The 16520-nt window shown below is 40.5% G+C and overlaps 1 protein-coding gene across 1 annotated transcript in view; it reads left to right on the forward strand.

Annotated features, from left to right (window-relative positions):
- The window catches only part of ctnna2 (catenin (cadherin-associated protein), alpha 2), a 353288-nt gene that overhangs the window by 68561 nt on the left and 268207 nt on the right, over positions 1–16520 (forward strand). Inside the window, exons 4-6 of the mRNA XM_080879193.1 lie at positions 2437–2603; positions 3428–3547; positions 5594–5860. Coding sequence (XP_080735319.1) covers positions 2437–2603; positions 3428–3547; positions 5594–5860 — 554 coding nt within the window. The remainder of the gene's footprint in view (positions 1–2436; positions 2604–3427; positions 3548–5593; positions 5861–16520) is intronic.

Below are 16520 nucleotides of genomic sequence, written 5' to 3' on the forward strand. Positions count from 1 at the left end.
CCATTAGATTTAGGCTTCACTTGCAGTGCATGCAGCCTCACGAATGTAATGAGTCTAGTTCTGGAGTTGTTTACCCTAAAGTCATGCATCGTTAAAGCTTCGACTGTCTGTAATGTTGAGGGACCTTGCTGAATTTAAGGGTATTATAGATGCCCATTCTCATTAACGATTTGAAACTTAGTCACTGAAACTTCTGCATGGATGCAGCGCCTCACTCGAACAACAAATCATACTCTACTTTCTGGCGGCTTACACAGATGGAGCAATGTCACAGTACTTTGTAGTTCTCCGAAGTTTATTTTCTGTGCGGAGTGCAAGTCAGTGAGCCTTTATGTGAATCAAATGTTTGTCCCCAGAATGGAATTGGATTCCCTGTTCAGAAACCACATCAGCAGAAAGAGCAAATGGAGCTCAGCATATGTTGTGTTGTAGCCGTATTCCTCATCCTGCTCTGTCAGCGCGTACTTGGCTGCTGGTACTGTTGAATATTGACTTGACTGCTTTGGCACACCGCTCTTCTGAGGTGTGAAATAGACTGTTACCATACAGGTCATCACCACAGCTGACATCAGAAGGTTCAAGATTAATCTTCTCGCTTGTTAGGCATGCAAAGTGAAGTGACAAGGTGTGTTAAAAAATATTCTTGGACATTTAAAAAATGTAGGACATGCTTTCAACTAACACTGCAGCATTTTTGTGTGCAAATGGCCATATTTATACTGAAGCAAATTTACAGTCCTTTCTGACTCTTAGAAAATATGTCCCTGAAAAGAATATTAGACTAAAATACTTACTTCCTGACTTTAAGAAAATAATAGGACGTCAGTACTAATACCCCACATATTTGGTAGGTTGTATATAAGTACTGTACATACCAGGTCATCAGGGAGAACAGTTCATATTAATAATGTTAAACTTATGAGCATGAGGATATGCTATGTTGTCTGTATCCCACAGACTAAAAAATAATATCGCAGTTTAAGTGACCTTTAGCAGCTGCTGGAAGCGCGCCCCTTTGAAAGGAATTGTCTGCCTAGTTAAAGTCATTGTGAATTATAAAATGGTTTTAAATCTGTCATCGCCTCATCAGGCTCCTCTCAATGTGACCTCAGGGTCCCAGTCCCCTTCATCTTGTCATAAATTAAATTAGAGATGCTGATTTCAGACCATGGAGGGGTTCAGTAATACGCTTTTCTCTGTCACTCTTCACTGGGCTAGACAGACGTATGGCACTACCAGTATCATCATGAGTTCATTTGCAGTTCTGTGTGTGTGTCCCTGTGTGTGTGTTTAGTTGAACACATGCTGTGCATGTTTGTGTTTAACATGCTGAGTTCTGTTTATCTGATTATGAGGTTTTCACTCTGGCATAACATAAACAACTTTGTTTACTCACTAATTCTTATTTATGTTAAGAGAAGTGGTTTGCCAGTTTTTGCCTGTTGCCAGGTTTCTCCTGATCCAGGTGGAACATGTCTAATTATTTAGAGTACCAATGTTTGCATGCATGTGCGTATTCAGATTCATTAATGTTGGAGATGTGGGGGATGGGTTTTGCTCAGAAATATGAGCCATATACATACTAGTATATTGTCTGTACTACCCGGCCTAAGCTGAAATGTCTAAGGCTTACTGTGGTTGCCATGCTAGCAAACTACTTGTTAAGTAGCAGTAAAACTTTGGAAATTTCAATGTAAACTGCAGAAGGAGAACATTTGTCTTCAAACTAAAAGCTGGGTCTTTTGAAATGGAAACTGTGGGTGACTGCAGCAATCAGTTAGCAACCAAAGCAATCCGAAGGTGGTTTTTGGTGCAGCACCCTTTTTCTGATTGATTTAACCAGCAAGCAACTTCTCTCGTGACTGGTTGGGGAATACATATATTTGCCTAGCAACTGGAGGTTGTCAGCAGGTTGCAAACTGGTTGCTAGGACAAGCTGTTTTAATAGAGCGATCGTGGCTCAAGAGTTGGGAGTTCGCCTTGTAATCGGAAGGTTGCCGGTTCGAGCCCCGGCTTGGACAGTCTCGGTCGTTGTGTCCTTGGGCAAGACACTTCACCCGTTGCCTACTGGTGGTGGTCAGAGGGCCCGGTGGCGCCAGTGTCCGGCAGCCTCGCCTCTGTCAGTGCGCCCCAGGGTGGCTGTGGCTACAATGTAGCTTGCCATCACCAGTGTGAATGTGTGCGTGAATGGGTGGATGACTGGATATGTAAAGCGCTTTGGGGTCCTTAGGGACTAGTAAAGCGCTATATAAATACAGGCCATTTACCATGTAGTTTTTCTGACAAACTGCTTCATGACCTCTGAGCTTTATGAGAAGAAGCGTAATTACACTTAATCTCCAGTCAGTTTTAACAATATGGGTGATGAGAGTCTGCACACACAGATAATATCTTACTCTCTGCTCCACTTACTGTTTTCTTTTATCCATTTTGCAGGAGAAACCATGCGTATTGCCTCGTCGGAGTTTGCCGATGACCCGTGCTCCTCTGTGAAGCGTGGCACCATGGTGAGGGCTGCCCGCGCCCTGCTGTCTGCTGTCACTCGCTTGCTCATCCTTGCTGACATGGCTGATGTCATGAGGCTGCTGGCCCACCTTAAAATTGTAAGTGCAGTTAACACCCAACCAAGTATACTTCTTGGTTACGTTGTGATGGAGCTGTACTTAGAACTGCAACACTTTAAATATATATATATATGTGTAAAAAATACCCACTCTCCAAATCTGTACGTGGTTTTAAGTTTGCTTAAAGAAGGTCAGTAAACGAAAAAGACTTCCTGTTGGTGTACAGTCCGTGTAGTCAGTGCAGACTTTTATAACAACCTCTGCACACATTTGCATTTAGATAAGGGAATAGAGGAGCATCCTGGAAACGGACATTATAGCATAGTGTGATGAACTACTCTCAGTGTAGTCATGTGAAGAACGTGAGCTGTTCATTCACTTAGACAGTAGCTCTGGGCTTTATAACTCGAGTTAATACAGTGTGCCAGAAAGAATGATATGTATTTGGTATAATCTGACTCAAACTCATGCCTGCATCCATCTGCAGTCACTCATTTTGTCCCTGTCTCACAAATGCACAAACACTAAAAATCCTTTTTTCCAGTCTCATTCTTCAGGCCCACATAGGGACTTAACTCAAGCCTGTATAAGCCCCACCATCAAAGGCCACTTAACATTATCTCTGTCTCTTCTCCCGTTTTCATTACATCTTCCGCAGCATTTTTAACAGGGATAAACAGTTTATAGTTAGGATATATCAGAAAGATGGATTGACACTTACTGAAATTACACAACTACTAAAAACACATTAGAAATTACAATTACAGAAAATAAATGCTTTAACTAATATTAATTATTTAAGACGTTGTCTACTGGTTTGTGCACAAAGTTTTTGAAAGACTGTGTGCGTATGTGTGTATCAGGTGGAAGAGGCCCTGGAAGGAGTAAAGAATGCTACCAATGAGCAGGATCTGGCCAACCGGTTCAAAGAGTTTGGGAAAGAGATGGTGAAGCTTAACTATGTGGCAGCCCGGAGACAGCAGGTACCTGGAATTCCAATGTCTCATGCTCTTTCAGAAAAATAACGTGTCTCTCTTGGATAAAAGGTCCTCCAAGTGTCCGCCGTTCTTCTTCTGTCTTGATAAACGAGGGAATGTCACAGTTGAAGCCTCAGCCTGTAAAATATTAGAAACTCGAACTCAATTCAAAGCTTTAATCAATCAGATTGCAAGCGTTGTGCAAACAAATGTTGCTATAATCTGACATCACTCTCTAGCAGATGTTAAGTGTTTGTTTCAGACAGCAACCAGTTTAATCTGTTTTGCATTAAGGACATTTGTCTCATTAGAGCCAGCTTTAATACATCCAAATTCTTCGTGCCATGGAGTAAAATTGAAAGATTGCATAGGATAGGATAAAAAAAAATACAATAGCCAACACACATTGTTTAAAAATGTATTGTAAAATTCATCATTTTAAAGTCAGAAATATTACCGTAATTGTCGGGCTATAAGCCGCTACTTTTTGCACAAGCTTTGAACCCTGCGGCTTTTAGTCAGGTGCGGCTTTTCTATGGATTGTCCATGAGCGGATTTGTTTTGTTTGTTCCGCTGTTGTACGGCACTACGTTGCCTGGCGGAAGGATCGGAGTTCAAGAGTGGTATGTTAGTCACATGTCCATCCGCCAGGCAACGTAGTGCCGTACGAAGTAGCGCGAAAAACAAACTTCAAAGTAGCACTACGCGTTCAGCTGGAGGCGTGGATGATGAGCGGCGATAAACTTGCAAAAAGCAAGTTATGCCCAACTCCACCACTGGATTCTGACAGCGTGGGAAAGTGTGAAAACATCCACGATCACCAACGGATTTCGAAGGGCTGGACTGCTGCCTGATGGAGAGGAGGCTCTTCAGAAGGTGTTCGACTCTGACACTGACAATGAGGATTTCTTTGGTTTTGAAAGTGACAACGAAAGAAAGGAGCTGAGAGTGGATGATGAAGCCACCCTGAGCCTGTTCGTTTCCGACACTGGAGAAGAGGACTTTGGTGGTTTTAGTGCGCAGGAAGAAGAGAAAGATGGTGAATGACTGACTTTTCTTCTTGTTAAAGCCGTGTCACTGCACCTGAGCCTAAAAGGTAGTCTGAATCTATTTTCTGGTGTGCTGTAGGTTATTGTTATGTACTACATTTGTTACTCATTTATGAAGCACAGTACATGTTTTGTACTTGTAATTACCACTACTTGTACACATACCCTAAAAGGTTATGCAAATATGTACCCATAACTTGTTTTTCAAAATATTAATAAAAGTGGTGTGTCTCCAAACAGCCATCTCTTTCCTGACAATTCGATTTGTGCATATTCTCTTACATATGATAAGTCAACATTGAAACACCTGCGGCTTTTAGTCAGGTGCGGCTAATGTATGTACAAAACAGGATTTTCCCCTGATTTTAGCTTGTGCGGCTAATATTCAGGTGCGCTCTGTAGTCCGGGAAATACGGTATACACATTTCTTTTAGATTTTTGGTCATTAACATTTAACACTAGAATTCACAGCTGTTGTAGATTTGTAGCCACATTTGTGTAGTCTCCTTTGTAATGTTTTGGCAAATTATAAATGGTGCGGATTATTAGTGTGTAGGATTTGTTTTAGCTGGGATGTAGAGTAAGCAAAATCTCTGCACCAGCGCTTATTTGATCCTGGAGAATTACACATCAAAGTGATTTTTAATATGGCCCCCAGTGTGACAAAAAGCTTATAGAGGATTTTTTCCTGCATGTGTCATGTTGGCAAGCGCCCATGCTGCCGAGCTGAACCAGAGCAAAACACTGAGGCTAATTCTGCCCAGCTCTATCGTTGCTGATCTGCTGACGCTGCCTTAACTTTGTGAAGTTGAAACAATACCAGTTCATCAGATTCAATTCATCAAATGGGACATGAACTTGTTTTTTAACAATATAGTTCTCCAACTGTGACCTGTTCCTCACACTGTTTTCAATTTCTCAAGCAATACTCCAGGGTTTTGCAAGTTACATTGTTATTATCGCTTGTCTGAAAATCAAAAAAAAACCTTTGCTATCTTCTCAGGAGCTGAAAGACCCCCAGTGCCGAGATGAGATGGCAGCTGCGCGTGGGGCCCTTAAGAAAAATGCCACTATGCTGTATACGGCTTCTCAGGCCTTTCTGCGCCATCCAGACGTGGCAGCCACACGGGCCAATCGAGACTATGTGTTTAAACAGGTCCAGGAGGCCATAGGAGGCATCTCAAGTGCTGCACAGGCCACCTCACCCACTGACGAGAAGCATGGCCATGCTGGCATTGGAGAACTTGCTGCTGCCCTTAATGAATTTGATGTAAGTCAACAAGCATTTTTGTACTGCTTTAAAAATACAAGACTAAACCATACATATATATATCACGTCTCTAGTACAGGACAAGGCTTCTGCATGATATGTTGATACAAAGAGTACTGCGTGATATAAAAGGTTGGGTGTTTATGTGGGCAACTTCTTACAGGTTATCACTGATGCTATGACTACATGGACAATAGTTATTATGTATTTTACCTTTCATTTTGACTATATTTTGACAAAAAACTCACTAGAATATTCTTTCTTTCAACATATAACTCAAAATAATAATAATCACGCACAGCGATGGTTAATCATCTTTATTCAGATTATACACAATCATAGGCCCAATTATGGCCAGAAACCTCCATGAAAAGCATCATCTGCTGCCATCTAGTGGCCAGATGTTAACAGTGCTGTATTGCTGGATGGGCTTTTTGCATCATGTCCTTCAGATGTTGAAAACTATCAGTCCTCTTTTTTTAAATTCCCTGAAACATGTTCTGACAAAAAATATTAACTGGGCTTGAAATCCAGGAATAGTGAGTCACTAAGCCACTAAGGAATAGGTTTAAGGACCCTTATTTAAGGATAAAAGTATTATTCAAGCTTGTGCCATCACGATCAGGATCACACTATCTTCACATGTAGATTTACTGAAAGGTATATTGCGGTACACGGTATTTAACACATAGCTTTAAGACATGAAATGTTGCAGTGTGTAACAAATTTATTAGCAAAGCCACCCAATGTAAGGTTTATGACACAGCTGCCTTAACTTAACAGTACTGGTAATTACCAAAATAATATTAAAATAATATTCTTAATATTTTTTTGTATTGCTGAAGTCGAGTCCAGTGTTTTGACTCAAATTTGGATACAAACAAACATGAATTCAGTTTATTCTTTGCCATTAAACCAGCTTTGGACAGATTTCTGCATCAACATATGGTGAATTTAATATTTTTCAGTTTTCACTCACAGCTACAACAGTCAGAGTAGAAAAGCGCAATGTTCCACTTACTGTGTACATACAGTTATGTTAATTAGACATAAATAAATCCTATTTAAAAATTCCTTTCTTATCAATGAATGGGTTTTATTGCTGTCTGCATAAAATGTTTTATCATTGATTTAAGTAACTATAATCCTTGACAGTATGAGTCCCAAAAGCTGAAAGAATTAACTAACAAAATCTCTCTCAAATCTCTCAAATCTCACTTAATCTGCTTATCAAAAAACCCATACAACCATTAAAAATCCCTGCAGTCTATTACCTATCACCCAGTACACTAATGATAAACCATTATATCTGATAATGTACGATTCTGCTCGACTGTATTTCTCTGTTTGGTGTTACTGAGCTGACACAACAAGTTAGTTACCTGACAGAAAATCATTTTTTCATGATGAAAGAATATTTAGCTTTGGATTTGTTTTTAATATATTTATAGAAGAAACAAACTGTTAAACTTTACAGCTTCACCCTTTAGGGGCCTAAGATATGCAACCTTATGTGTAATATTATTTAAATACAATTTAGACTTTAAGGATGACAATTTGGTTTGACCCTTCAGAACGGGAAGTGCAATAAACAATGGCCTTTTTAGATCCCACAATGTTGTTTAAAAAATTTACATTAGAAAACTCTCTGTGTAAACTGTCTCCTTAAATGTGAGGAGATAAATCACAATAGACCCTGTGGAATAAAAATTGACTATAATTATGCATTCTCTAATCTCGTTAGCCCCACTTTCATATATATTGTTTGATGTATTTTCAGGGAGATTGTGTTCCATGTAGGGCTTTGAGTAATCAACATTTAACTCGGAGGAAGTGATCTACTCTAGCTTATGTCTTTAAACCCACACTTACATGTTGGATCTTTCTCTTCCAATTTGATTTATATTTCCAGCTCTTCTTTATCTCTTTGGCAGCTCAGGTTTCCACCCCTTCAAACAAACTGTGTGTGTGTGTGTGTGTGTGTGTGTGTGTGTGTGTGTGTGTGTGTGTGTGTGTGTGTGTGTGTTTCCACAGTAAATGAAATATAGTCCCCCAAGTGCCATTTTCAGTACTTTCTTTTGGCCCCAAATATTGCTGGTTTGCATTGTGTTAGTGACACCTTGTGGTAACAGTTGGGAATTAAAAATGCAATGTAGCAGCTTTGAAGAGAACTGAGGGTGAAACACAGGCAGCTGAATATTAGAAAATAAAAGCTGTCTTGTGCTGAGGGATTAGACAGAGACCTATATTTTAGTTTCTTCTGAACTTCCTATCCTATTATTTTGCACAGGGCCATGGCCTAAAGTAATCACATTGACTGTGTTTTTATGTAAAACAGTAGGACTTTTTAGAACAGCAAAAGACGTGCATAATTCGATTCTATTCGGCAGGCAGACAGCCAGCAGTTAAATGAGACAAATTGCCCTTTGCTAGGCCCTCTGTGCTGCCCGAAGCTGGTGCATGTTTAATTCCTAACTTACAACAGAGACACAGACTATGGTAAGGTCCTCTCAGAATAGTAATGAACTGATATACTAAGCTATGAGGCGAGATGCTTAAAGGGTTTTGCGTATGCACATGCAGCACATGTTTAGTGCGAATATATTTAATAACGGCTTGTTCTGAGCGGTAAAACACATGCACGCATACCCACAATACTGTATAGAATATTCAGTTTATATATTCTTCCAATGCAAAAATAGCTGCACATCTTTTTTTTTATACAGTGATTAACATTCATTCCTGTCGGTGCGCATGTGTTTTCGTGTTTCCTGATTTTATCTGTTTTGGAGAGATAGTCCCCGTCTTGACTCGCCATTGATCGGCTTCTAATCCTTTGACTCTTGTGCATTGGTTTGACACATGGATGGAAGAGCAGACTGTAGCACTGACTGCTGTGACAGATATACGGTAAAATGTCTCTTTCCAGTGGGTGGGTTTTTGGAGGAAGGGCTGCAGTATAATGGTACTCATTTCGTTTCACTAATGGATATGAGTGACTACATATAGACAAGTTGTTCCCTCTACCAGAGAGATCATAATTTTGCCTAGACTATCAGCTTTGACTCATTGATTCTGTACTCAGTTACCGCAGTTTCCCACAGTCTCCTTTTAGACACTGACATTATGAAATAAAGGTAATTTGGTCGCACAAAAATGTAGATATATGACTAAAGGGTACAGTGATTTATATCAGTCTCACACTGACTTTTGTGTGGTCTCTATAACATTGACTTTCATTTTGGTTAGAATGAAAGTAGAGTACCCTTCATCTCTGCCATCTTAATTTCAAGAATATGTAATTACCTATAAAAGAGGTGAGAGCATGGAGTACCTGCTGTGTGGGTAGTTATTCGAAAAAAAAGAAAAGAAAAACAACTTGAAGACTCTATACATTTGTGGCTAAAGAAAAACTAGCAAGGATGCCTCAACAAACCCTCAATATCTTTTGACACTAAAGGTTAGCTGAGATTTTTAAATGCTGGGCACAGAGATAGGTCTATAGCTGGAGTGAAAAGGCGGCTTAGGAATAAGACAGGAAAGAAGGAATGACCTCATTTGTTCCTAGACACCTGGAATTACTGACACCTGGAATTAGTTTGAAATAAGTCAACATAGGACACAGACATATAAGATCTATTTAGAGAGAAAAGGGAGGTCAGCGTTAGTTCACATTTACTCAGTTTCAGCATCTTTTGGCATACAACAAAGAGGTTGTATGCTCCCTGTCACCCTTTTACCTTTAAGAGCTCGCCATCAAGGACTTCCTCTAGAGCGTCTTTTGAAATACACTGAATGTCTTGGGAAGAGGTTTAATTTAAAGTACGCAAGTATGAATATAGCTTTCATGTTAGTGACATTGAGTGTTAACACCAGTTTTTGGTTTAGTATAGAAAATTAATATGCTGTGGAAATTCCTGTTGCTTCTAATGATAAATGTGTGATCCGGGATTTTTCCAGGCTCACAATGATGGCAAAGAACTGATTGAACATTAGTGAAGTTAATTAAATTTAATGAAGGCTGCTAAAGAGATGTGCGTGTTTGTACTGGATTGACTATGACAGAGATAAACACAGTTAAGTTTAAGTGGAGCTGCTATCAACAATCTTCAAACGATAAATATCAAAGAGTATTTACCGATTACCTCGTACATCATATAAATGCCATCCAGCATGGACGATAACTCACGCCGAGCCTTGAAGTAAGTCAGCTAACGTTAGCAAGATTGACAACGCGTTCTGTTGTGATTTACGGCTAAAATACAGACGGGACTCTCTCTTTTAAATCACGTGACCTCATTTTTACTAATAATACGAGTTATGTTCTTAATTAGCCATCTGCTACCTCGGTCCATTATCTCTTCAATTTTCCACCGGCCCCAGCTGATTCCTTTTCTGCAATAATAGTCGACAGTGACAGATTTAACACCCTTAAAATAGGGGGTTTTTTTTATATTGCAGACATGGTCAGGCTTTGGGAAAGGCAGCACAGCGTTTAAGAGTGGCTACCTTTAAATTCGCTATGCAGGAAAAACCCTGTCATGTTGGAATGAAAGTCTTTATTCTGAGGATCTGAACTCAGCGGGAGGACAGATGGCGTTGAGGCCCTACGGGGAATGTGGGTAAAGACACACTGTAGCACACACATGCTTTGATTTTTAGGTCACAAACCACATACACAATGTAGCGATTCTATTAGACCTCAATATATGCCAAGGCAGTGTAGGTATGAATTCATTTTAGAAGATGTTCAGACTTGCTATGGCTTTTTATTCATGCTTCATGTAAGCTGTTATAGCACATGCACACATAGAAATGACTTCCTCTGTGGGGAGAGAACGGTCACTCGCTATGAGGATTTATGCACAGGGAGGAAACAGACTGTTGCACTCACCCAGTGTAAATTTTAATAAGCAATCTCTTATTGTCTCGCTGCCTTTCTCCTACTCTGAGCCTCCTTATCTCTGTACAGTCAAACGCGAGAAGGATCTGATGCAGCCTTTTAAAATGGTGACACTGTCGGTCTTTCGTGCTCTCTCACACTCATTTGAAGTGTCACATAAAAGCAGCAGCAGCAGCAGCAGCGAACAGCAGTAAAGTAAGTACTTCTCGCAGAGACCTTCTAAGTATGAAAAAACACAAGATACACTATGACTCGGGTAATGTAACTGAGCTAGGAAGAGCCTGCCAACACAAGTATGAGTTATAGATGGTCTTCCTTTTATTCCTCTGCGGCTGCTGCTGCGGCTGCTGCCGCCTTCGATTAGATGAGCCAAGTGGAGTGGGGAAAAAAATGAGGTTGGTGTCTTTTAACATAATTGTGATTGCATCAAAATGATTGCCTCGTCCTCAGCTTTCATTCTTTCCTCTCAACCAGCAAATTAAATTTGCTTCCTTCTGAGCAGGGATACACGATAGCATTGTTTGAATTTGAACGTTTTTTTCTCTCCTCCTTAATATTATGTCAGATTTGGTCCAGTGCTGTGTCCTTTGTGTGCCACATCTGCTTTGTGTGGATCAGTGCAAACAGGTGGTCAAATGTGCAGCTGTTCAAACATATTACCCTCAGCCTAAAAGCTTATGGTAAGTTCACGCAGTGACCAGCAGGTGGCAGTGTTTAATTACATTTAATACTTGCCCGGTCTCTGTTTTCCTGTTCCCCACCCTCTCTATATCTTTTTTCCATTTTTATCCCCTTTTCCTTAGAAACAGAGATTGTAGACTTGCTTAGAGCAAGAGCCTGCATTGCCTTGTATGTTCTTTTTTCTTTTTTTTGCACCGTTAATGAGACTGAAGCTATTTTTTGATTCGGAGACGTTTTGATGCATGTAGATGCCTTGAATTGAGCTCCGTCAAAGAGAATTCACTATTAGATTACCACATAGAGCCTTTTCAATATGGCCCCACAAATGCTGCCCTCTTCTCATCCACATTTCTACAAAGAAAGGGGCAACACAGTTAGAAAACCTCAGCTATACCCTTCTTTCACCCCTACTCCTGTTATGTCCTCGCAACAGCCCCTGACCCGAGTGCACTGTGAATGGTGCTTAGTGCCTGCATGTGTACTGTACGCGCATGCAGACAGAAACATATTCCATTCACACACATTGCAGACACACGGGCAGAGGAGAGCTCTGAGCCTGCGGCAGAGATCCAAGTCGCACTGGATCACTTTACCATGGTTTATTTTTCCATCTGCTTGTCCTCTTTCCTCATGTTTTTTTTTTAAGGGGGTTATTTACACGGCATCTTTTTCACTCTCTCACACCTCTGTCTCCTTTTCTATTTCTCTTTTTTCACTCTTTTTGTTTTCATTGTCTGATGTTTTCATTGTCTGATCTGTTTTGAACCAATAGAGGTGTTTGAAATGCTAGCTTGCTTACATGCGTGCTCTGAGCCTATTTGATAGCACCATTGTATTTTTATGCAAAACCCTTCTCCATATATTGCTGGGCCTCTAGTCACACTGCACAAGCACATGCCTGCATACATTAGGGGCTAACTCTAACCGGATTTACTTGCTAGCTCAAAGAAAGTATGCATGAAAGCCATTCTTTGAATGTCACTGTGGCAAGCATTGGCTCCTAGTGTAAGTCACTTTTCAGTGCTGCACGTCCGTCTTTGTAGCGACAGGTAATTGGACACCTTTCTGTTTATAGGATGACGCACTGAGAATCTTTGAATTACAGCTAATATAGGAATTCAAGTAAACATCACAGACATCACAACAGTGAGGGGAAAATGCTCTTCCCCTTTCTGTCCGTCTGTCTGCCCGTCTGTGTGAAATATGTGCATGTGATGAAGATTTTCACATGTTCTTTTTGACATTTTGATTTCATTCTTTCCTCGTCGTTCCTGTGGATCTCTTCGTCTTGTGGTATGAGCAAAATGGAGAATAGACAGGGTCTTCATTGTTAGTGTATACACAGGGACTGCACACTGATGACCTTTCCGCATACTGCGTTTGTGGATGAGATACTCTTGGACCAGACACAGAGATGGTGGCAGGGAGAAACGCGGCTCTAATGTATGTAGATGTATTCTTAACTGAGGGATAGCTTTCTTGGTAATTGCTATATCAATCTGGGCTCTCCTATCCGTACTATCTCATTTCAGGCTCGCTCTTATTTTTCTCTCTCTTTTCTCTCTCTCTCGTTCTCTCTCTCTCTCACACACACACACACACTTTCTCTTTCTGCATTGTCTCTCTCTCCTGCTTTTGATTATGTGGGTGATCAACAAGTTTTAAAGCTACCCGTGAGCAGCTGGCAGATAAGAAAGAGTATATCCCGATCATCTCAGCGGCACTTTGCTGGGGAAGGTCAGACATAAATATGCCCAATCATGTACAGATGCTCACAGACCTTAAGCATTGTTAACAGTATCGAACATAGTGCCAAGTGGCTTTGCTATTGACAGGAGCCCTGGCGTGTTCAATAAACTCCACTCCCACCGTCTTTTTCACCTTGGCTGAGCCACATGTTAGCCCAGAGGTACACCTCTTAATTACAACATCCTCTGCCTGCCGATTACAACCCTGCCTTATTCTCTATGGACAGATGCACCTGTCAAGAGAAATATGAATAGGGGGACTAAACTGAAGTAATGGGACATGGGAGATAGAGAAGTATTGGTTTGTTTGTTGCTGTACAGTAATTAGCCACTGCCTGTCTTGTCTTGATGGGAATAAGGTATGAGCGAACTGTGAGGGAAGCAGACGGAGAGTGGGAGGGGTCATTGGTAAACAGGATCCATACTCGTTACAGTCGGAGCTTACAGTCTAAGGTCCATTGTTTCTCTCCACCTACTCTTCCCATAAAGCTCGGTTTGCAGCTTTCAGGAATTACTCAGCCCTACTTGTTTATTTCCTCTCATAGTTTAAGTCCTGTTAGATTAGACTGACTGATGTTCTGCCAAGGCACTTTGGCAGTTTGAATTCACATGATGCACACAAAACAATGAAAATACATTATATTGTAATACATCAGATGCTTCGGAAAAACACAGACTCCCATATTCACAGACTTTTAAAAATATCTTTATTTATTTATTCGTTTCATTTCTTGGTTCATATTTAGTAAAAAGAGAGACAGTTTTTTCCTGACCATGTTCTCGGTTAAATGAAGGAAATGATTAAACAAGCAGTTTGAGTCTCTCCTTAGCACTCTCTTCATATACAGACACTCAGTCTAAGCAACTGAAGTGAAATACTGCATCTTCAGACCTTTCTCCGCATAAAACTCATGGGACCTGATGTCTGAGTGGGTGCAGCAAATTACTTTCTTTTTCTTTTTTTCCTTTTTTTTAAGGTGTCTCACCTTTTAGTCAAGGTCTTCTCTATCAGTGTCTCACATGCCAGGTTGCCCACTCAGCTCTGTTCAGTCTCATGGATGCGGGGGCGTGCTAGCTCTTGCTCATGCAATACATGTATACTGTATGCACACATAAACACACACTCACACCAAGCACTTGAACAGCTAAATGCAAAAGATAAGACCAACTAGGAGAGCCTCTTGGCTCAAGGTCAGTCTCACTGTCCTCCAGAGTCTCACAAAGCAGCATTTGTTTGGGAAACATTTTGATGACTCTGAAAGTGCGACACACTCGCACTTGTAAAGGAATGTTTGTAACGGAATACATCTGGCAGGAAGGAAGTCCTGGTTCCTCATATAAACGCACACGTGACTGTATAGAAGGAAGTCGGAATACATTTACAAAGATTTCGGCAGTCAAAGGTCTATACAATATTAAATAAAGACTCTTTTATCAAGTGCTGGTCACAATAGACAAAATGCCTACATCACGTCAACTTGAGGATTTCCATTATTTGGACATTTTTAGTGAATAACGATGTTCAACAAAATGCTTCCAAGAGAACATTATGCAGCATTTCTTGAAGAAATTCAGGGAGATAAAATTACACTCCAGGTACAAGCGGAGGCACGCGGTACGGGCACTCGTTCAGCATCTCAGAGAGAGAATTTTCCATCTATATTTTGTGAAAGTCTCTATATTCCACATGTTGGGGCTTTCCTTCTTCCTGTTCAAACGTAATTCATACATTCAGGTTAATGTGTTGCTATGTTTCCTTCCATATATTAGATTTTATTCTGTGTAGTCGGAGTTTTCAGCTACCACCTTAAGCTTTTGCTTACTGTAGATAAGTCAGTAGTTGCACAAGAACTCCTTTCACGCTGTTGCCTCTGATTTGAAGTGTCTGACATCAAAACTATAAAAATGTATGTCAAAGTATACAAGGACAGTTCCTGACTGGATTAATACAAGGATGATCCACATGCATGGGTAGATAGTGTTTCTGTTTTATAATAAATGCCAAAAAAAGCCTTATTTGGGTCACAGGGGAAGCTGAATTTGAAGCAGTCAAAAGAAGTACTTTAACACACCATCAATTCTGTGCTGCCTTCTTTGTCAGGGCTTTGTTCCCCGGATGTACCGGGCTTAGTTTTTTCCCCCCTCTTCATCTATAGGCAGTTATAAAAATACTTAAGGTGCCCGACTGGGATTTTGACAAGCGAGGGGAACCAACCAATAGTCGAGCATGCTTACTTAAATAGTGCTGCACTCAGAAACTCTCTAATTTCCCCCTGTGGCATCCAGAATGGAAGCGATGCCCCATATCCTTCATCTATGTTTGGAAGATGCACTAATGCACCAGTGAAGTTGCTAAGATGAATGCAGCTTTGTTGACGGGCCAATTTAGCTGTCATTTTGAGATAATGGAGAGTTCTGTGGCAGTAAGTACATCCACATACAGCAATCATCCAGAGCTCAGCTCCTTCAAATCCTGGAGATCCTGGTCTTCTTTCACAGCAAAACAAAAATCATTTTCCATGTCTATAGAATAACCACTATGGAACTGAAGACTGCAAGCTGGTCCTAAATGTATAAAAAATAAAAATAAATGCAATTTACTTAAATTAAAGACATTAAATACAGTGAAGGACAAAGAGTATTTTCCATTCCCAACAAGTCAAGTGTTCGTTCTCATTAAATTCATGTTTTACATCTCAGAAGTTGAAAGGGAAACACTCCTTGAATGACAACTTAGCAATGAGCCAGATGATGCATCTCCTCTCATCAGCATAGCTTTCAGGACTTCTTTTGCTGCAGTGAAATTGACTGTTCTCTTTCATACTCTTGCTTTCCCAGCATTATGCCTTCATCTTGTTAGTTCCACATCTTTTCCCTTTATCCCCTTTCCAGTCTTTTAAATCTTGTAATGGTGCCTACTAAAGCATCCACTGTGTGTACATTCCCACTGTGTGCAGTTGTTTTCTCACTTTCAGCCTCAATGGCGTCCAATTGCAAATCTGTCTTGGCTGAAGGTTATGAGTTCTTCTGAACACCGTCTTGCAAAAGCTGCAGCAGTTAAATTAGAAACTTGAGAAAATGATCCTTCCCTCCTTGCCAAACCCACTGGCTGGCTGTACCACAGCTCCACTGCCTTTCCTCACAGAGGTAAATACCCAGTTGCGTATTTCCTAGAGGATATTCTGATGATGTATCCTCAATCCTTGTCTCAATCAACAAACTTTGTGAAATACTTTAACATTAAGCAAATAATTTTCCAGTAAAGCTGAATAAAGACAGCAATATTATCTGCCTTTTTGAGGACAGGAAGTAGCTTTTTATGCCTTGC

The sequence above is a fragment of the Rhamphochromis sp. 'chilingali' genome (assembly GCF_963969265.1).
Source record: "Rhamphochromis sp. 'chilingali' genome assembly, chromosome: 4".
Taxonomy (NCBI): Eukaryota; Metazoa; Chordata; class Actinopteri; order Cichliformes; family Cichlidae; genus Rhamphochromis; species Rhamphochromis sp. 'chilingali'.